Source organism: Octopus sinensis, linkage group LG12 (assembly GCF_006345805.1).
Source record: "Octopus sinensis linkage group LG12, ASM634580v1, whole genome shotgun sequence".
NCBI lineage: Eukaryota > Metazoa > Mollusca > Cephalopoda > Octopoda > Octopodidae > Octopus > Octopus sinensis.
In genome coordinates, this window is record NC_043008.1 from 48,850,631 (window position 1) to 48,873,282 (window position 22,652).

The 22,652-nt window shown below is 37.5% G+C and overlaps 1 protein-coding gene across 1 annotated transcript in view; it reads left to right on the forward strand.

Moving 5' to 3' along the window:
- LOC115217848 (28S ribosomal protein S29, mitochondrial-like) overlaps positions 1-15,746 on the forward strand; it is a 62,407-nt gene extending 46,661 nt beyond the window's left edge. Inside the window, 8 exon segments of the mRNA XM_029787547.2 lie at positions 1,989-2,063; positions 2,910-2,941; positions 2,944-2,988; positions 4,569-4,647; positions 5,493-5,552; positions 8,959-9,051; positions 13,079-13,193; positions 15,608-15,746. Of these exon segments, the coding sequence (XP_029643407.1) occupies positions 1,989-2,063; positions 2,910-2,941; positions 2,944-2,988; positions 4,569-4,647; positions 5,493-5,552; positions 8,959-9,051; positions 13,079-13,193; positions 15,608-15,693 (585 nt within the window). The 3' untranslated portion in view covers positions 15,694-15,746.
- Positions 15,747-22,652: the final 6,906 nt, after the last annotated feature.

A 22,652-nucleotide genomic window follows, 5' to 3' on the forward strand; every position in this document is an offset into this window, starting at 1 on the left:
CCAATGCTCTTCCATCTATATGATAGTCTAGCAGGGCCCCTTTTCCAAAATTCACTCCTCCAGTACTGTTCTGACCTCCTCTACAGAATTCATATTTTTTCCGTCCAAATGATTTTGAAGATTGCAGAATAAATGATAATTGGAAGGAGCAGTATCCGGTGGGTGGGTGGGTGGGGCATCGTTTCCCATTCAAACTGCTTCAGCCTTTCGAATGTCATCCTTGCTGTATATGCCCAAGCATTAGTCTGATGGAAGAATACCTTCCGTTTTGAAACCAAAGATGGTCATTTTTATTCTAGTGCGAACTTAAGCCACGCAAGCTGCTTGCTGTAGATCTCCTATGTAATTGGTTGGTTCGGGTTTAAAAGTTGAAAGTGGACTAAACCTTTCATATCCCACCAAACAGATAACAACACCGTACCTGGGCGAAGATCTTCTTTAGCCTGGGGTGCACACACACACACATATATATATATATCATCATCATCGTTTAACGTCCGTTTTCCGCGCTAGCACAGGTTGGACGGTTCAACCGGGGTCTGGGAAGCCAGGGGCTGCACCAGGCTCCAGTCTGATCTGGCAGAGTTTCTACAGCTGGATGCCCTTCCTAACGTCAACCACTCCGCGAGTGTAGTGGGTGCTTTTTACGTGCCACCTGCACAGGTGCCAGGAGGGTCCGGCATCAGCCACGATCGGTTGGAGCTTTTAATGTGCCACCGGCACGGAAGCCAGTCGGGGGGGCGCTGGCAACGGCCACATATATATGATGGGCTTCTTTCAGTTTCCATCTACCAAATCCACTCACATGGCTTTGGTCGGCCTAAGGCTATAGTAGAAGGCACTTGCCCAAGGTGCCACGCAGTGGGACTGAACCAGAACCATTTGGTTGGTAAACAAGCTACTTACCACACAACTTGCTCATAAAATTAATCTACAAGTGGCTGAGTACTCCACAGACACTTGTGGCCTGAATGTAGTTCTCAGGGAGATTCACAGTGATAAAGAATTACAGGTACAACTCGTTTTTGCCAGCTGAGTGAACTGGAGAATCGTGATATTAAAGTGTCTTGCTCAAGGTCACAACACTCCACCAGGAATTGAACTCTTGATCTTACAATTGCGAGCTAACACCCTAACCACTAAGCAATGCTCCTTCATAAAAATATTTTTATTACTTTGTTAAATCAGATGGTGAGCCGGTAGAATCCTTGGCAGCATGACCAAAATGCTTACTGGCGTTTCATTCGTCTTTATGTACTGAGATCAAATTCCACCATGGTCGGCTTTACCATTCGTCCCTTTGGGATTGACAAAAAAAGTACCAGTTAAGCGATGGGGTTGATGTTATCAACACATGCCCTTCCCTGAAATTGCTGGCCTTGTGGCAAAATTTGAAATCATTAATTAGTTAAAACCAAAGTTGTATCTGACCAAGATTCCAAACCAGCAAGCCTCTGCTTTATCTCGTTTGTCAGTTTGTCACAAAAGCAATGCTGTTTGGTGCCATACCAGTAATTACCAGTTTGGTCGTTGTGACACTACATATCTCTAGCAATGAGGAACTGACTTAAGTTTCAGTGGAGGGAATTTTATTATTTTTTTTTTTTTATCTTGTTGCATCGAGATGCAGAGAAACGGAATCTGACTTTGTATAGAGAACAGATGTGGGTGTTTTTATATATTTTCTGTTTTTTTCTTATTTTTTTTATTATTTTGTTTGTGGAGAGGCTGAGCTGCAGAAGGAAATCTGAGATAGTGAGAAGTTTTTTTAATGCTGTACATATGTTTTCCTTTTGTCTGCCTGAATCTCTCTCTCTCTCGTGTGTGTGCATATGTAATGTACATGTGTGTGTGTGTCCACAGTATGTTATGTGTATGTGCATTTTATATGTGTGTATATGTCTGTGAGTGTGTGTGTGTATGTATATATATATATATATATATATATATATATATTTATAATGTGATTGTGTTTATATATTTTTCAGACTACCTCAAAGTATATCTGGAGTAAACGAGAATCTGCTGAAGAAGGAACAACGTTATCTGAATTAATTCAATTTGTAAGTATTGCTGGTGGCATGTAGGAGGCACTATTCAAGCGGGATCATTACCAACGTCGCCTTACTGGCACCTCTGCCGTTGGCATGTGTAAAAAAATTCGAGCGAGGTGTTGCCAGTACTGCCTGACTGGCCCCGATGTGGTTGGCATTAGGAAAGGCATCCAGCTGTAGAGACTCTGTGAGATCAAGACTGGAGCCTGGTGCAGCCATCTGGTTTGCCAGTCCTCAATCAAATTGTCCAACCCATGCTAGCATGGAAAGCAGACGTTAAACGATGATGATGATGATGACGATTAATAGTATTAAATATTAAATAGTATTAAATTATCTGCCCCAATTCAGGGAGTTAGAAAAAGAGTAACAGTGCAGTCAGTATGGTCATAGGCATAGCTGTGGGGTTAAGGTGTTCACCTGAGGTTTGGGATCCAATCCCAATGTGTGGCACCTTGGACAAGTATCTTCTTCTACAGCCTTTGGTCAATTAATGCCTTGAGTGAAATGTAGTTGATGGAAAGTGTGTGAGAATCTAATGGAATGGTTTGAGGCTGGAGATATATTCTGTTGACCAGTTTCACTCCAACACTTGGCTCCTAGGTAGCTTCAGTTGAAGAATCCGCTCCAAGAATTATGACCAGGTATTTGGTCTGAGGATAACTTCCTCCCATCATTCTTGGAGGCTTTGAAACTGTTCACTGCTGCTATCATTCCTCTTCCAACAAATACCAAAAAAATTAGTTTCTACCTCTAATGTCAAATGTCATTTACTTTATTCCACGTCTCTATTTAGATTTTTTTTGTTTTGTTTTTTCATTTGTTTTTCATTTGGCATTTTGTTTATAATTCCAGGGTTTAGCAAGACCAAGATATGCCAGTGATGTTGTGGGATTATTCTGAAAGAAGTAAAGAAATCAGCTTCTGAGAAGAAGTAAGCAACATTGTGAAACATCATTAAAAATATTTTGTTATTGCAGACATTACATGATTATGCCAACAGTGAATTGTGGGTCTCCCAGTTGTGTGTGTGTGATGTGTATACTAATGTACGTGGTTTGTGGCTGACACTGTATTTGTGTATGATTAAATGGATGCCTCATGTGTCTCCACAAAACTTTATGTAATGTGGAGCTGAGTCAAACTGCTATTAAATATATATACAAAGATACCTGTGTGTGTGTAGTGTATATATATATATATATATATATTATATAAATGGATGAATGAATTATCCTTTGTTTACCATTAACATGGAAAATTCAATAAACAGTTACCAGGGTAGCAAAATTCACGCAAGTAACAAGGATGTAGCGACCTATTCAAAGGTAGAAACTCCGGGTTAATGTGTAGCATAAGTAAATAAATGGAGTTGAATGAAGATGTTAATAAAATTCTTTTACTTTCGACATATATTTCGAAGACAACATTGGTTTTATTCCAAAGGAATAAACAGTGTAAAATGCAATCTTCTCATCAGGAAAGAAAGAGAGCCTAAAACCAATGTTGTCTTCGAAACATATGTCGAAAGTAAAAGAAGTTGAATAGCATCTGCGTTCAACTCCATTTATTTACTTATATATAGATATATTTCATTATGTGGGACCATTAATCCCTACACAATTTTTTCTCTCTCTGCAGTTTTTTTTTTTTCCTCTCAATCCTTTTCATCGAAGAGCATAGGCTCGAAATGTCGAATACTTTTCCATTCTTTGCCAGCATTAAACTAATACACTTGTTCGTTGTTTCCTCACTTGTTTTCATCTTTTGTTTTCTGTAAATTTGAGCTGTATATATAGACAAGAGACCGAGACCTCTGAAGATATGCTGTGATTGAGAAGACCCGGTAAGTAAAGTGAGGTCACAGCCATGGCCTATACCAGTGTTGCATAACCAGCCCATTTAAAAGCTACCCTTGAATCATCAGGCAATACGCTGCACTTCAGAAGATCTGTTGAGTCAAGTAAAATCAAAAATCAAAAGCAAATCAAAATGGAAGTTGTAGTTGTGGCCGATGCGAGTGCCACCTAACTGGCTCCCCATGCCAGTGGCACATAATAAGCACCATTCAAGTGTAGGTTGGTACCAGTGCCACCTGACTGGCTCCCCATGCTGGTGGCACGTAAAAAGTACCATCCGAACGTGGTCAATGCCAGCGCCGCTTGACTGACACTCGTGCCAGTAGCACATAATAAGCACCCACTACACTCTTGGAGTGTAGAAACCTTGTCAGATCAGATTGGGGCCTGGTGCAGCCGCCTGGCTTGCCAGTCCCCAGTCAAACCGTCCAACCCATGCCAGCGTGGAAAACTGACGTTTAACGATGATGATAAATACATTACACACCACACATGTGCAAGTGTCAAGTTTATGTGACTAGTTGTGTATATATGCAGGTGTCAAATTATATACCTGTGCGTGGGAGAGAGAAGATAGTATGTATGTTTATGGATTGTGTGTATGCGTGTGTGTATCTGTATATATTTAATTCAGATTGCATTTATCTCTCCACAGACATCGTGTCCTGGTAGCTGTCGATGGTGTGAATGGACTCTGGGGCACAACTAGCGTCAAAGACGAGAATTATGACTATGTAAGTTTATCAATGGTCATTATCCATCATATATCCATATTGTATCTGTTTGCATCCCAAATTTTGATTTTAATTAATCTTCCAGCTTTTTGTCTATTAACTAAAAGTCAGCCTGTTTATCATATACGATGGTGAGTCAGGAAGTAATGCCGTTTTGTTTAGGACAGGTATAATTACCAGCACAGGAACATGTATCATACATCAAAATGAAGCTGGTTCTCTATAGATCACATCCTTACTTCTCAACATAGTCACTGTTTCTCTCTATAGCAATGTACCACCTTGAATGAGAGCCTGTATTCCCGCCCCGTAAAATTCTGTTGACTGTTCTTTGAGCCACTTCTTCACTACAGTTTTCTCTTCCTCGTCACTAGATTTAGCGCCTTCAGACTATCATCTTTTTGGCCCCATGAAAGAGGGTTTGAGATGCAAACATTATTCCAGTGACGAGGGAGTAAAAACTGTAGTGAAGAAGTGGCTCAAAGAACAGTCAACAGAATTTTATGGGGCAGGGATACATGCGCTCATTCGAAGGTGGAACATTGCTATTGAGAAAAAAGGTGACTATGTTGTGAAGTAGGGATGTGATCCACAGAGGACCAGCTTCATTTTGATGCATGATACAAGTTCCTGTGTTGGTAATTATACCTGTCCTAAACAAAACGGCATTACTCTTTGACTCACCCTCGTAGTTGCTTACTTCTATTGATGTTGTTTGCTGTGTGAGATTTTTAATGTCAACACTTTACATGCCTGAATGTCTGTCTTTGATGCTATTGGAACCGTTTGTTGTATTTTCTGCAGCCAAAAGAAACATTCAACTTTTATCCTTCTTAATTTTTCAGATATCCTGTGATAAAATATCTCTTTTCCACAATTTTAGGAAAATATTGAAAAATGATTGGGTAAGAAATTGAGATTTTATTTCCTTGTTTTTCATTTCTTTGTGTAAGATATTGTCTAACTCCGGGATCCCAAGGTACTTTTCCCATCATCATCCAGGTCTTCCATTATCTCTACGTAGGGAAATTCTATGTCCTTGCCATCTGCTCTTTTCCCTCGTTTCAAAGTGAGCAACGTACACTTCGAGATACCGAATTCCATCCCTAGATCCTTGCTGTACATTTACACAATCTCGACCCCCTCTCCATTTCAGGCTCTGTTTTTGTGAATAGTTTTAAATCATTCATGAAATGAAAGTGGTTGAGACATCCATTCTTTCTCATCTCGTAGTGCACATTGATTTTGTGTAGGACAACAGAGAGTGGGGTTGAGTCATTATTATTATTTTTATTATTTAAAACTGTTTGATTCAGCCCTGTGTTTTAAATAATAATATATGTAACTCTTAGTAAATATGTTGAATGCCTCTTTCTTTTATTTGTCCACTCACGTGTGTGTGTGTGTGTGTGTAAAAATACTTACTGGTTTCATTCATTAGGGCACTGTCTGAAAGGCTCTTTTCTATTTATCTTACTGATCCCAGTACATTTTTGAATCTGGTACTTTATCAATCTCTATTTATCAAGTAGCTAAGTTACCTTCTTTTGGCATAACTTGCAACTTGTCATGTTTTACACTGGTACACACACACACATGCATGATGTGTGTGGGTGTGTGTGGTTCTTGTAGTATATTGGTTTACAAAGGCGCCATTTGGTTTGGAGGCTTTGTCTCCACATTAGTGTTCGTATCCATGGCAACTTTGTTTCTAGCAGATTGGAATCCAGTTCTTTACGTCACCCAAACACTTCTCAGAGAGACGGTTGTGTTACTGTTTCTGGCTGTCAGAGAGCCAGTAACTTTTGCTTGTTAGGACAACATGGCACTGGTGATGAGGTGTGAAACGTTGACTACTGCTTGTGTAAGTTTATGTGTGGGATACAGAGATGTCTCTCAGTCTATATATGTGTATATATATACATTATATACTCATGCACACATACATACATGTGTACATGTAGTTTAACAGAATTGTATGTTGTTTTTTTCCCTCTGTTATGTTGTTATTATTTTCTCTAAAGAATTATTGTCATCTGCAGCCAATTTACCATTCTTGTTTGGGTGGGGTTTCACCTTCTTTCTCTCTCTTCTTTTACCTCCTTTTTATATAGAATTTCCTTTTTTAATTCTTTATTTTCTTCCTTTTCCATCTTTTCCTTTTCTTATTTTTTCCTCTTTTCAAAAAAAGGTGGGGCTGGGGGAGAAATGATGAGGATGAGGATGGAGAAAGGGAGGGGGTGGGTAGAATTTATTCTTTCTGCCTTTTTTTACTTCCTCCTCCTCATCTTTTTCTTTTTCCCTTTACTTCTTCCTCCACATGTACAAATGTTTGTATATATACATCTAAGTATGTATTTGTGTATATTTAATTCTGTATGTGTGTGTATATATGCCTCTTATGTGTGTGCATATGTATGTATGTATGTATGTACACATATATATATGCTTGTATGTATCTGTGTGTGTGTGTATAAATTTATATATATGCTTGTATGTATCTGTATGTGTGTCATCATCATCATCATTTAACGTCCGTTTTCCATGCTAGTATGGGTTGGATGGTTCAACCAGGGTCTGGGTAGCTAGGAGGTTGCACCAGGCTCCAGTCTGATCTGGGAGTGTTTCTACAGCTGGATGCCCTTCCTAACACCAACCACTCTGTGAGTGTAGTGGGTGGTTTTTATATGCCACCAGCACAGGGGCCAGAGGAGGCTGGCAATGGCCACGATCAGTTGGTGCTTTTATGTGCCACTGGCACGGAAGCCAGTCAAGGTGACACTGGCTTCGGCCATGTTTGGATGGTGCTTTTTATGTGCCACCGGCATGGATATCACAACTAGAATTTCCATTTGATTTTCATTTTAATGTTGATGTACTTGACTCAATAGGTCTCCTCAACTGTTTGGGAGTAGCACTTCTTCACACATTTCTCCTTGTCCATCTGTAGTTCATGACCATACCAGCGCAAACGTCTCTCTTGCACGCCACATCCTATGCTTCTTATGTCCAACATTTCTTTCAGAGCACTTACACTCTGTCGTGTATGCACACTGACATTACACATCCAGCAGATCATGCTAGCTTCATTTCTTTTGAGCGTACACATGTCCTTCGCAGTCATGGCCCATAATTCACTGCCATGAAGCATGGCAGTTTGCACACATGCATGGTACAATCTACCTTTTACTCTGAACGAGAAGCCCTTTGTCACCAGTAGGGGTAGGAGCTTTCTTAACTTTGCCCAAGCTATTCTTATTCTAGTGGTGATGCTCTCTGAGCATCCACCCTCACTACTAACTTGGTCACCCAGGTAGCGGAAGATATCAACTACTTCTAGTTTCTCCCCCTGGAGTGTGATGGAATCTGTTTTCTGAGCATCTGTGGTGTTTATTGCCCCTGTGCATTTGCTGCACATGAAAGCTATCTTCTTTGTTAATCTTCCTTTGATGATTCTGCACCTCTTATGTGTCCATAGCTTACACTGGGTACATTTTATGGAGTTTCTACCTACACTTTTTCTACAGATCGAGCTGGGCCACCTACCTGAGGGGGTGTGTGATGAGTTCGCCTTTCTACTTACTAGAACTTTGGCCTTTGGTATAAATTTATATATATATATATATATATAGATAGATAGATATAGATATATATCGCAAATAAGAAAATGGAGAACAATAGTTGGTTCATCAACTTTTGGACATTAAAATGTTAACCTATTTATTTATTAAACTGGTAATTATAATAATATACATACATATAGCATATTATTCTTTGCATATAAGATATAAAATATAGTAATACATAAGGATACCAGTAATTATTATAAAAAACATGAATATAAATTGAGGTTGACTTTGTCTTTCATCCTTTCAGGATCGATAAATTAATTACCATTTGCATACTGGGGTCGATCTAATCGACAGGACCCCTCCCCCAAAATTTCAGGCCTTGTGCCTAGAGTAGAAAGGATTGTTATTATTATTATTATTATTATTATTATTATTATTATTATTAAGTACAATGCCTTGATGTTGGAAAGTAGAGAGAAACCAAAATTCTAAGGGGAGATAAATCAAATTTGTTGCAAAGAATTCATCATCAACACGACCATGTCCCCCACCCCCCACCCCATGCCCCCACCACCACTTTTCCTCTCATAATGTGTTGGACATTTCTTGATGACTCTATGTCAGGTCTTAACACGTCTGAAATTCTAATAAGTCTCTCCTCTCTCTCTCTCTCTCTCTCTCTCTCAGTTTGTTGCTGTATTTCACACATAACACAAACTTCTCTCTTTCTCCTTTTCAGTCCAATGGTATTGTTGCTGGAATTGTGGATATTGTAGCCAATCCAAGTGACCAACGCGAGAAGTGCACACCACACTACCTTCTTCAGAAAGAGGTACACTTTTCTATTTGTATGTGTGTGTGAATGTGTAACTGTCAGGTAGATCTATCTGAGTAGAAATATACATATATATATACACACACAAAAATTCTATAATTATGAGCATAATTATAATTAGGGTTCAGCAAAAATTTGCTTCACCAAATACCAAAAATTTAGAAATAGCAGTCAAAACACTATTCTACTACCATAAGATATCTCCCAGATATGTGGTGAAGCAAATATTTGCTGAATCCTAATTGTAATTATGCTCATAATTATAGAATTTTTGCATAAGTTTACCGATAATGGTTCTTTTACATACCAAACTACTTGGTAAAATTATTAATTATTAATTGATTAATTAATTTTACCCTTTATTATATATATATATAAAATTGGAACAAAAAGGCAATAGAGGGCATTAAAGCATTCGGAAAGATAGATGATACAAAGGCGGACAAGAGAAACAACAATTAGAAGGACAGGCAAAAAACAAGACAGGTCATTCTTGGCTTTCTTTCATCAGTCAAGTACCAGATGTCACGACCATTTTGGACAGTTACACTTGAGATGGTTCGATCTGGTTGCCTCCAAAAAAGTCTAAGCTAAGAGCATTAGACCCCTTTGTAAGAAAGCTGGCAAATGTGTACGGTAACAAAAACAAAAGAAAGCAAATAGACAAAAAGCAGAGACCATGGCACGCATTTACGAATACAAACAAGAAGAAATAACAACAGGCGTCTTTCGACTGAGAACGAATCAAATTGAACTGACGTGTATGAAGTGAAAGCCTAACGATATATATGGTCAGGATGTTTGGTGTAGGTTGCAATGGTTAGGGTGTGATGTATATGCAGTAGTAGGTGTGGTGTGGTAGTCTAGGCATGTGTTGCAGTCAGATGTAACTGTTTGTCTGAAACTGTTGAGTTTCAAAGTAAGAATTTTGTTGTTTTTAAAAATCTAATTTTTTTCATTTAACCCTTGAATATTCAGAATATTTTGTCAAAAGTTTATTATTGATTCCAATTGTTTTGCCTTATCTTCTTGTAGCTTTGAGATTTCAGTGGTATGATTGCAATTTCAAGAGTGGCATTGTAGGGTTGGTGTGAGAGGCTGAATCTGTCCAGTTTTAACTTAAAACAGTGTATTTGGGCCAATTTAAATGCTGAAGGATTAAGAATAATGTTCAATGAAGTTAACCCTTTATTTCCTGGGTTGATCTAATAAGAGTTTGTAGCTTCAAGAAACAGCAAAATTGATGGTGGTTTGTCTTGTGATCCTGCACTGCTGAATTCGAGTCCTTCTTGTTGACCGGACTCGGACAGGCTCCAGGCGACTATCGCCAGCAATTCAATAAAAAGTTAAAGAATTAACTTCTCAGCATCACATTTCTAATGTAACCCAATAAATCTCCTGAATATAGAGAAAGGTTCTAAGGGAGATAATCTCACTCCCAACGAGAACCTACATCAATATCATTCACATCTATTGCTTGTTTGTAGTTTCTTTTTTTTCTTTTTTCTTTTTTTTTAGAACATGTTCTGTTTGATTTTTATAAGGAAATGTTTATTTATTTATCTATTTCATAAGACATGGAATTCCCTTTTTCAATTATTTCTGACATGACATCATTGCTAATTGCTCCCCTCAGATTCCACTGCAAAAACATCAACAAATACTAACAGTAACTGTTCTCTGTCACATTCTCAAATTAAGAATGTGGATTGCTAATAAAACATTTAGCAACTATCTGGCTCTGAGTTCAATCCTTATGCAAGACTCTTCTTTAATAACTTCTGATTGACCTTAATACTGTTAGTGAAATTTCTGTAACAGAAATTTTCCAATGAGAGGTCATTCCTGTTTTTTGGAAGGTAGACAATCTGTTGTCCAGTTTAACACCTGCCTCCCATCCTGACCCTTGAGGGCATTTTTGGCAAACATTCAGGACTGTCCTTCCTGGTCTAAGTCATTAAAAAGCAAAAATGGGGTCGCTGTAGTTTTTGATCTAATTCTCTAAATCCTCAGCAAAACCTTGAACCATGCTAATAAACATTGTGTTAAATCTTTTTCAAGTTAAAGAAATGTGTGAAACTATTCCAATCCTCTGAGAACATAATTTTAATTCATGAATATTAATCATTTTAATTCATGAATATTAATTATCTGAGATAAACCATACACAAATTGTGATCATGTCTTTGTGAAGTTCTTTTCAGAAATGATGTTGCTGCTGCTGATAAAATATTCATTGTATATATAATACTGCATCTGTAACCATGATATGTATATATATATATATATATATATATATATATGTGTGTGTATGTGTGTCTGCATGCATTTTTCAAGTGTGTGCACATGTGTATATATATTTACATATATTTTTTCTGTTTTGTTCTACTTTCTCTACCAGTAAGTCTAGTTGCCACTTGGACATAAACTTTTATATCCTCCAGCAATGACTTTCTCACTGGTAATGCCTTCCCTGTATATTGCAAAACTGTACTTGTTTTTCCCACAAATAAACTGCACATCATATTCGCGGCTTCGATGAAGCCATAGGATGTTATTCTGGCTCTCAACTAAGATTCCACTTCATCTTAGGGCAGAGATAGCTGTAAACTGATGATGTTCATAACATAACCATAATTTCTCCTGTGTTGTCTTTTTTCTCTGATGGGTGGTCGATGTGAAGAAGGGCATCCAGCTGTAAAAACAGGGCCAAAATAGACAGACAAGTCTGGGGCAGCCCTCCAGCCTGGCCAGCTCCTGTCAAACCGTCCAATCCATGCCAATGTGGACATTAAACGATGATGATGATGATATAACCAGTGAAGAATGGAGTTATTAGTATAATATTTATTCCACAGATTACGACATATCAGTGACAAGCAGTGATACTGTCAAATCGATTATATAATACATGTTATACAATGACCGACCCATATTCATCTTGTCATAACCTTTGTGAACAAATAAATATCCATTTGTATTCTTCAATTTTACTCACATTCTCTCTGTGCTTCTCTGATTGCCATAGCCACCCTCTGACTACAAATCGCATCTTTCTGAACTGAACCAAAGTTTAACTCCAGTAATTTCTATAACTACTGCTATCACCATCATCATCATCATTGTCATTGTTTTTATGTCTGTTTTTCCATGCTGGCATGGGTTAGACATGTCATGATTTGATTTGACTTCCACTCAGAGTTACTTCCCTTGTACATGGCCCTATGCTTTAGGTTGGTGGCCACAACTTGATGTTCTTCCTAGCATCAACCACTTTACAACTACATAGTTATTTTTGCCTTTTAATCTTGCATTTCAAAATTTCACTGATGAAATCTAACAGGCTGAAACCTGTGTATAATTGTGATATCAGATTGTGTAAAAATAATACAGAATAGATGAAACCATGTCATTTTGGTTGTTGGATAAATTTTATATAGAAAATAAATTGCTAGAAAAACTTATCGTGGTGTATATTGAACAGAGAGGCTTTCAACCTGGGTCTTTATTGAACAGAGATTCAATCTGTGTGTGAATTGGGTTTCTATATACTCGAATAAATTTGTGGGCATTTTAGAATGCAAATGTCTAGATTATTACAACACGAATGGAACCAACTTTTTTTATTGCAAGACTAAAACTTAGAACAGCAAAAAGACTTCTGTTGTATTATTCATTTGTCTTACATCTGCACCATTTTTGTTCTATGTTTGTCTGTGTTGGACAGATAGGTCTTGAGGCATTGCTTTACAAACAGATCCCTTCCCTGTCACCCAATCCTTGCTTTTTTTTTTTGTCAAGTGATGGATTTCTTATTGCATTTGTCTTCAAAGTGCAGAACTGTGCAATGGTTTATTAGCAGAGAATGTGAACACACGTCACTGTTTTCTTTTTGACTCAATGCGCATATCTGTATTTATTCATACACAAATGAATAACAGCATGCTCACACACACACACACACACACACACACACACACACAATTTGCTTGCACGGTTATATTTTATTCTTTTTCTTTCCCAGGCGTTTGAGTTGCTGGAACCGTTCATCCCAGTCTACGTCCCAGAATACAATGACAAGGAAATCCTCAGTTGCCTTGATTACTACATTGACCAACTATGGTTGCAGAACCCTAAAGGTGAGCACTCCCCCCCTCTCTCTCCTCTTCCCATCTCACTTTCTCTCTCTCACCCTCTCTCTCTTTCTCTCTCTCTCTCTCTCTTTCTTTCTTTCTTTCTCTATCTCTTTCTCTCTTTCTTTCTCCCTCTCTCTTTCTTCTTTCTTTCTTCCTTCCTTCGTTCCTTCTTTCTTTCTTTCTTTCAATACATTTCGCTTTATTTAATATTCAGTTCTCTGAAGATGAAATGGTGTTTGTTCACAGGAATATAACCTTCACCCATGTTCTAAACCAACATTTGAAATATATGAAGAGCCTTGAGGTTGAGACGCTTTTGGAAAACAACTCGGGTGCAGCTACGGTTCTGGCTTAGTGGCGTTCAGCCATTATCGCTCTCAGTCAGCCTGGCACCACCGCTGTATCGAGCGAGCGTGCAAACCTTTGCTCTGATCCCGCAGTTCCTCTCGTACTGGACTGGATAGCCATAGCCGAGTTGACATTACCAGCGCAACTGGGGGCGCTGCGTACGCGCACTGTATCGGTAGGATATTAATTGGGGCAGGGGTTGGCTGGTCTGTGTGATCGCTGAGTTGCTGAATGGAAAGTGTTTTGTGGTCTGTGTGAAGAAGTAACTGAATGACAATCGTGAATGTCTAACAAAAGATTTTATTATCACACATAAAGTCAAACTGTGTCAGTCTTTTACGAATAACAACAGCAATAATTACATGCTGGGAGAGAGAGACACAGCTTGGAGTTTACGACACACTATGCATGCGGCAACATGTGGCTGGCCCAGCATAACTGGAAGCAATTGTACTACATTCGTGGTGACAGAGGTCTTGGTTATCTGTCAGAGCCATCTGTGTGGGCCGTCTGGTGTGGAAAGCATGGAGACACATATGGCACGACTGCCTCAACATTCTGCAATTAATTACTGCCAAAAGTGGTCTTTTATGGAACACCAGAAGATTCTAGATCAGGGGGTTACCTACCAGAGTCCACATGGACCCCCAGGGGTCCACTGAAGCTTTAAAGGGGTCCACGAGTGAAAAATTGTAATTTATGGGTTCCTATATAAATTTTGTTTACTGGGAGGGGTACCTGTATTTATTGAAATTTTCAAGATTTGTATTTGGAATTTCTGTTATGAATATAACGGAATTGTTTCATTGTTAGTTTTTACTAACCTACAAATATTTTATTTCAAAAATTTACATGTGCATATATGGGGTCCACAGATGATAAGACAGCTCTCAGGGCATCCACAAGCAAAATAAGGCTGGGAACCCCTCTCTAGATTGAATCATGTGATGGCTTGATGCTGATTGGTTGCTTAATAGACCAATCACATGAAACTATTGTAGTTTGCTCGTGATGTCTGACCACGTATCCAGGGATTCAGTTTCAAACCTCTGCTACAGTAGTGAACTTAATATCTGACAATGGTTTCTCTGGTTTGACTCGAGGCCATATTATATGAATTTATGAAAAGAGAGGGAATCTAGTTTTTCTATATCACTGGTAATTAGTTTAATGAATCTGAAAGGATGAAAAGTAAAATCAACCTTTTGAACTAAGACAATGGCCAGCAATCAAAGAAGAGACCCAGCCACAGAACCTCTTTGAAGTGTCTCTAAAATACCTGGTCTGGTGCTTACAACAAAATGGAGTCTGTCGAAAGGATTAAGGGTTAGAGTACACTATTAAACCAGGAGGCAAGTGATTAAGTTTGAAAACTAATTGCTTAATTAATGAAATGATTGACTGGAAATGGATGTCTTGTTTATGGACAGGATCTTCATTGATTAGCAACCTTTTGGGGACGTGACTTCTGTACAAAGTGGTGCCTGGTGAGGGGTTTCTACAAGGGAAGGGAGTAAGTAAATCACTCTGAGACATTTCTGAATGTTTACTGATATTTTATTAAAAAAAAATTCCCATTCAAAAGACAGGATGGAACTGGACAAATCTTTAACTGGTTAAGGATTTGCTAAATGCTGTGCCACTATAGATATTTCAATCATATGTTTATATATATATATATATATATATATATATATAATTTATATTTATTTCCAGCTTGTTATATGTATATATTCACCTTGTTATATGTATATGTATTCGTATTGGAGTAAAGACTGTTTGCCAACATAACATGGCAGTCCTGGTTTAGGATGAATGTTACTGTAATTTAGCCCCAGGAGACATCGTCTCCAGCTGGCTATACGACACATCTGTGTCCTTATATTTTCGAACAAGGGAATCTAGCACCCCTACTCAGCTAAATTACAGCTACATTCGTCCTAAACCAGGACTGCCGTGTTATGTTGGCAAACAGTCTTTACTACAAAGTACTGTTGCTGAATATCTTTCGTTGTGAGACTTAAAGATAGTAATTTTCTAATGTATCCCTATTGTTTAATATTTTTCAGCCAAAACAGAAGAAGGCAAGAAAGAATTAATCTTCTTAAGTAACCACAATCCAATGCAGCTGTGCAAAATCTGTGCCTCCTGTTGATGCTGTCTTTGATTTAGTGAATGTATATAGGAAATAAAATATTGGTCATTTTATTGCAGTGTTGTTTCATTCCAAAATCTGAAGAATCTCTTTGGAAATTTAATGACATCAATGAGTTGATATTTGTTTATTAATAAACATGCATGGGTTGGATAGGTCTACAAATTCTGAAACTGTTTGGAGGAATATTACTTTATAGCTATAAAATATTAACTTCAACAAAAACAGTTGTAGTGAGCTGACAAGGAGCCTCAAACTGCTAAAACCAGCTGCTAAATCTCCCTCCAGTTACACCTTTACTATTTTAAATAAAGAAAGGAAACACTTCATCTAACGTTCAGGTAAATTGTTCTAAAAAGGTGTACTGTCTGAAATACATGGAGCTTTTGTGGTGGGGGGGGGAGTTGTTCTTTGTCAGATAGATAGAAGGAAAACAAAAGGGAAAACCATTTTTAAGAAGGGAAAAAGTAATGTGAGAAGGAATATACAGAATAATGGTGGAGAGGGAGTAAACAGGGTTTGTGGTTTCTGGCAGAGAAGAGTGAGTAAAAAGGTGAGTTAATGAGGGATATGATCAGAAGAAATTAAATGTTTGGGTGTGTGTGTGTAAAAGTGGAAATTTGAGTATGAGAATGTGTGTGTGTGTTTGTGATGTTGATATTATAAAATGATGTAATGTTAAATCACAAAGATAATATTGACAGCATAACTTTGAGGAAGGAAAAACTGTTTTTTCATACCTGAATGAATGAATTAATGTAGTATGTTAAAATAACATAGGTAGATATTAGCACTTTTTATATTCAAAATAATAATTAAATATGTTTAACAATATGGAAGTTTAATTTATTTAAATGAGATTTCTGAATTTGGCCAGCTTTTAATGTTTATATTAGTTTTGAGACCCTCAGAGAATCCGAAATGCCATTTTATTGTCTTTTAATAGTTTTGTGAATGAAAATGTTCAGCCACATCTGTGTGTCGTAGCAAAGTGACAGATGTAAGACTTGGCAAATTCTCTTAGTTTTCCAAAACTATTTGCAGAATAATGATAGCCAGAAATGAATGCCATCATCTGGAAGTGAGGTTGGTGGGGAGTCATCAAAAGGACTCTTGCAATAAGCTGGCTGTTTCTCGACATCATCATCATCATCATCGTTATTTAACACCCACTTTTCCATACTCGAGTCGGGCAGACAGAATTTGCTGAAACTGATTTTTGAAAGCCTGATGCTGTTCCTGTCACCCATCTTCAGAACATTCACTCTGGTGGAAACTGGGTTGAATCTCTATATCGTTAACTGAGCCAGGAAACAATTTGCTGTTGCGAATAGTTTCAAACTGAAACCATTGAGATGGTTGTTACATCAACTGAGAATGCTACAATCAAATAGACAAAAGTGCAGGAGTGGCTGCACGGGTAACAAGTTTGCCACCCTGGTGGAAATTGAAAGATGGCTATTGTGTGTGTGTGTTTTCATTTGCTCGTGCTTTTACTAAAAGTTGTAATTGATGAGAGGGAATGTCAGTTCTCTCAGCAATGAACTCTCTTCTTGTTTTACTTTTGAAGCTGTGTGAAGTAAGAGATCCCTTACTTAAAAAACAGGCAAGGGTTAGTGACAGGAAAGGTACCCAGCTGTAAAACAGCTTCAGTAGCACTCACCTAACCCATGCTGTTATTGAAAAACATGTGAAAATGAAGAAGAAATGATAAAATGGCTTTCAAACAGTTCACTTTTCTCTTCTAAAAAAATTACAAACTATATTTTTTCCAGTTTACAAAATTTCCTCAGAATCTGTCAACTAGAAATCCACTGCTTGTCATAATAAAAGACAAAACCACCATTTTCCAAACTGAATATTTTGCAGAATTCTCTGAATTCTTATCCCTTTCATATTCTTGTACTAATAAATATTATTTACACACTGGTGCTGGTGCCACATAAGAAGCACCAGTGGTTGGGGGTACAATCAAAGCACCGTTTCTACACCCTGTAAAGTAGTTGGCATTAAGAAAGGCATCCAACTCTTGGAGCCTGGTGCAGCTCTCTGGCCCTGCCAACGCTTGTCAAACTGTCCAACCTAAAACAACATGGAAAACGGGTGTTAAATGATGATGACACAGTTCACGGCTGTGAACAGGCTGCAAATTTAAAATTTGTATTTTCTCTTTTTCCATAGAACAATATATATATATATATATATATATATACGTATATTTATTTATATTTTTAAAAAACTTAGGGAATAATAAGTATTCCAAGTTATCAGGACATTTACTATTTTACATTTTACTAATGCAATGTAAGGAGTATCATTTATATTATTATTACAAATTTGGGATTTTACCAATAGAACCGCAACTCTTATTTCAGGATAACTTTATTGTATGGAATACCCATAGAAAGTTATATCCAAAAAAATAGTATAAGCATTTAAAAAACCTACTATGAAATACAATAAAACTATTTGAAAAATATATATAACTTACCTGTTATTAGTCTGTTGGGGAAGAAGATATTTTTAATCAATGCTACACATATTTCTGCGCTAGTGGGGTGTTTATTAAGGCTATACCTAATACAGAAATCCACCAGTGCGTAATAATATATATTTATTTATATATATATATATATATACAGGGTGGGGCAAAATGATTTGACATATTTGTAGGTTTAATAAAAGCAAAATAGGTAAAGAACGGAAAATGTCTTTTTATTTTCGAAATGTATATATAATGCTATTTTGATTGATGTGGTTTTAAAAATAAAATCAGTCAAGTGGGTACCGTTACTGTCAAAGGTGTTCACAAAAGTTGTCCATAACTCAACAGGTTGTTTCACGTGGAATGGCAGCCATTTCTTGATGAATGACATCTTTTAACTGTTCAGTAGATTGAGAGCGATTAGTGTATACTTCTGATTTCATGCATTCCCACATGAAAAAAATCAGGTGATTGGGAAGGCTAACCGATGTCACCGAAATGAGATCAAATGACCGGGGAACATCTCCCTCAGAATCCCCATCGCATGTCAAGAAGTGCGGGCTGTTGCCCCTTCCTGTTGAAACCAAATATAGTCCCTATAATTAAGTTCATTCAATTTGGGTTTCAGAAAGTTCTCTCGCATCACATAATATCAATCAGAGTTCACAGTCACTGTAACATTGTCTTCTTCGAAGAAGTATGGACCCCAAATGCCAAATTTTGCTGCCGCAGAGTTTCGAGTAGGTATGTGTCATGTCAACCAAGCCTGAAGTGCACACGGAACACTCTTCGTGTTGCAGTTACGGATTCATTGTTCTTGATAAACATTTCCACAATGAAAGCACAATACTCGCTCGTCCAATACATGTTGGCAGCTGAAAGCGAAATGAAGCAAAATGTCACAAAATGCCCTTATTGAAACAATAAGCGAAATGCGTATTTCGTCTGCTATTACGTCCTGAGTTCAAATTCCGCCGAGGTCGACTTTACCTTTCATCCTTTTGGGGTCGATAAATAAAGTACCAGTAACGCACTGGGATCGATGTAATCGACTTAATCCCTTTGTCTGTCTTCGTCCCCTCTATGTTTAGCCCTTTGTGGGCAATAAAGAAATATATATGTACATTTTGAAAATAAAAACACATTTTTCGTTCTTTACTCTCTTTCCCTTTTATTAAACCTACAAATATGTCAGATCATTTTGCCACATCTTGTATATATATGTGTGTTGTGTTGTGTAATGCCATTTTAGTTGAGGATGACATCTAAGGGTCTGCAAGCAGAGGTGGAGGTATTTTGACCAAACGCATCAACCATTGACAAAGACTGACTTCACTGAAATTTAATTTTAACTTTTGAAAGCATCTTTTTTCTTTTACTTGTTTCAGTCATTAAACTACGGCCATGCTGGGGCATCACCTCAAAGAACTCTTTTAGCTCAATGAATTGTCTCTAGTACTTGTTTTTTTTTTTTTTTCTGCCAAGGCCTGGTACTTGAGTATCTTTTGTTGAACTGCTAAGTTATGGGGATGTCGACACACAACACTGATTGCCAATCGGTGGGGTGTGAGGTAAGCATGGATATAAAGACCTATACACATTTATGATTGCTTGTTTCATTTCCTGTCGAACAAATCCACTGACAAGGCTTTGCTCAGCCCAGGGTTATAGTAGAAGACACTTGTCCAAGATGCCTCACAGTGGAACGTAGGACTGAACCCAGAACCATGTGGCTGGGAAGCAAGCTTCCTACCCCACCGCTACACCTGCACCTGTATGATGGCTTTACTTTGTCCAACGTACCTGATTCTCTTTGTTTTTTGCTTTCATCAAGCAACTCTAAACCAAAAACACAAACTTTGTCATGAATCCTTCTTCTGAGAATAACAATAATACTGAAGATGGAGATCAGGATGTGTAAAAGACATGAACCCAAAGAACAAAAACTATAATTTACCGTTCTTGGAGAAGAATTTGGACACTTCATTTCGTGGGGGAGATGTAGAGGCCATGATGCTTGTATTCGACAGTCTCAACCGGTGGGATTGATGTGGGTGATGTGAAGATGGAACCATTGTAGGGTGACAGCTACCACAGACAATAGAGGGGGCGGGGCAGCAAGGCATTTTCAAAGGGTATCAGTTCTAGAGGGGGAGGGGAGGGAGAAGATTGGACAAAGTGCTTAGAGCAGGGAGGTGGTGTGTGTGTGTGTGTGTGTTTGACTAAATCACTAACATTTTCTATTGTGGTAGAAATACAAATATATTCAGTAATATACGTTTGTTTTATTTATTTCTTTGTGGGGAGGAAGTGGTGGTGGTGGTGGTGGGTCTTTAAAACCTGAATCCAACAACAACACGTTGATGCATCATGAGTTAATGTCAGTGTTTCAAATATAACAATAACCTTTTTGTTTCATCTTTCACAAGAATTCATTTGGGAAAACAAAAAAAGAAACAATCTGATGTAAAACAAAATAAAATAAAAACAATAAAAAAAGCTAAACAAAAAGTAAAACTGGAAACTAAAGCTTTTTATATTTCATGTTTCTTTCCTTCTTTTTTTTCTCCGATGTTTTCTCTCCGTGTGTCACCCTGTCAACATGTGTGTAATGTATGGGATTTAGATTCAGGCATTTTTCATGTTAGAATAGTTGTTTGGTCTGCTAAACATTCTTCTTATTTAACTCTATGATACCTCACTTACCAATACGGAACCAAATTTAGTCTCTTTTCAGTTTATTTAAATAATAACACGTTGTGTCTGGGGAGAGTCATTCTCTTTTGGTGCCTTATAATGTAACACACTCACCGGCAAAATTTCCACTTATTTCTTTTTTATTCTTCTAAAATTTTCATTGTGTTTTGCAACCTTTTCAATAATGAACTCACTTAAAGAATCTTGCAAACCAAATCCAAAAACGAAACAATGATGACATGTTTCATGTGAAAACCTAAATCCACCACCACCACCACCATCATCATCATCATCATCATCATCGTCATTCTGTGTCCAATTCCTTTACCTTAGACTTTCAATTAAAGTTTTGTTCATATTCATCTTTACTTTGTATCAAGAACTTTCCAAATAAGTTTCCCAGGCTTCCACTGTCCACCCACAACCATTTAAGCATCACAAAAAGTACTTTGCAGTATTTGCTCTGACCCTTTAGATTCTGAGTTCAAATCCTGCCATGGTCAACTATTTTTTAACATTATTATTATTGAGTGACAGAGCAGTGCCTGCCATCAAAGTGACACTGGGATAAAATATACGAAGCCCAGTATACCCATCATGACTACCCGTCTGATAAGGATACACCAGGCACATGCATCACAACCATATGTGTGCAACATGGTGATCTCATATCAAGATAAACAGCGCATGACCTTGCAGATGAGGTCCAGTTAGAATTTTCTTCTGGTCGAGTAACCCATCCCACTCAAAAGGTCCTTGAATAAGGGTTGTTTAAGAATGTTGAACGAAACCCCCATGTTTCCAGAGGTGAATTATTCAAACCCCAAAGAATCCCTCTCAACACATGGCTATGATACTCCCCCACTACTTCTGTTTATGATCAGCCACTAAGGGACATGCTCAACTGCTTAAGGTCAAGCAAATCTGTGGTATTGAACAGAATATTTGCTGTATTCCATCTTGGTATAAACTAAAACAAAGCAATGTACATGGTAACACTTCCAATCAGTTAAAATCAGAAGCCTTGAGAGCCAGTGTCTGGTACTGCATCAGGGCATTATCGTTATTATTATTATTATTATTATTATTATTATTATTATTATTATTATTATTATTATTAAAGGTGGCAAGCAGTAGAATTGCTTGAGCATTGGAAAATGCCTTGTGATTTTCCTTCCAGCTATTTTTTAAAATATATTTTGAGTTCAAATCCCGCCGAAGTCACTTGTGCCTCTCATTCTTCTGACTGTGAATTGTTTATATCCTGGATTGTATCGTACAAATGTATTTGGTCATTATTCAAACTTCAGTTGAGAAAAGATTAAGAACTTTGTTGGCAGCAAAGAAAAGCTATTTTGAATTGTGGAATGGATGTAAAATGCTGTCAATAAATATAACAACCAACCTGTAGACTTTTATTAACCAAAACCTAAAACCTTCTATTTCATAATAAAATAAATAATTGATAAATATATATATACACCACCTGGTATATAGACAGTCTGTGGACTATGTATAAAGACACTGTGGACTGGCTTTATCTTATTACACTACATACATACATGCATAGATTCATTGGTTTCCATTGGCCCAGTTACTGGTTCACTGCAGAATGTAACATATTTACAAAGAAGGTAGTCCGTTGGTTTACAGGCTATTAACCTTATCACTAGAAACGACAGATAAATAGTTTCATCATTTGTAATCTCATTAGCTGTGACACCTGAGATATATCCAGACGTTTAATCAAAGTACCCTATCTCCTAGAAATATAAAT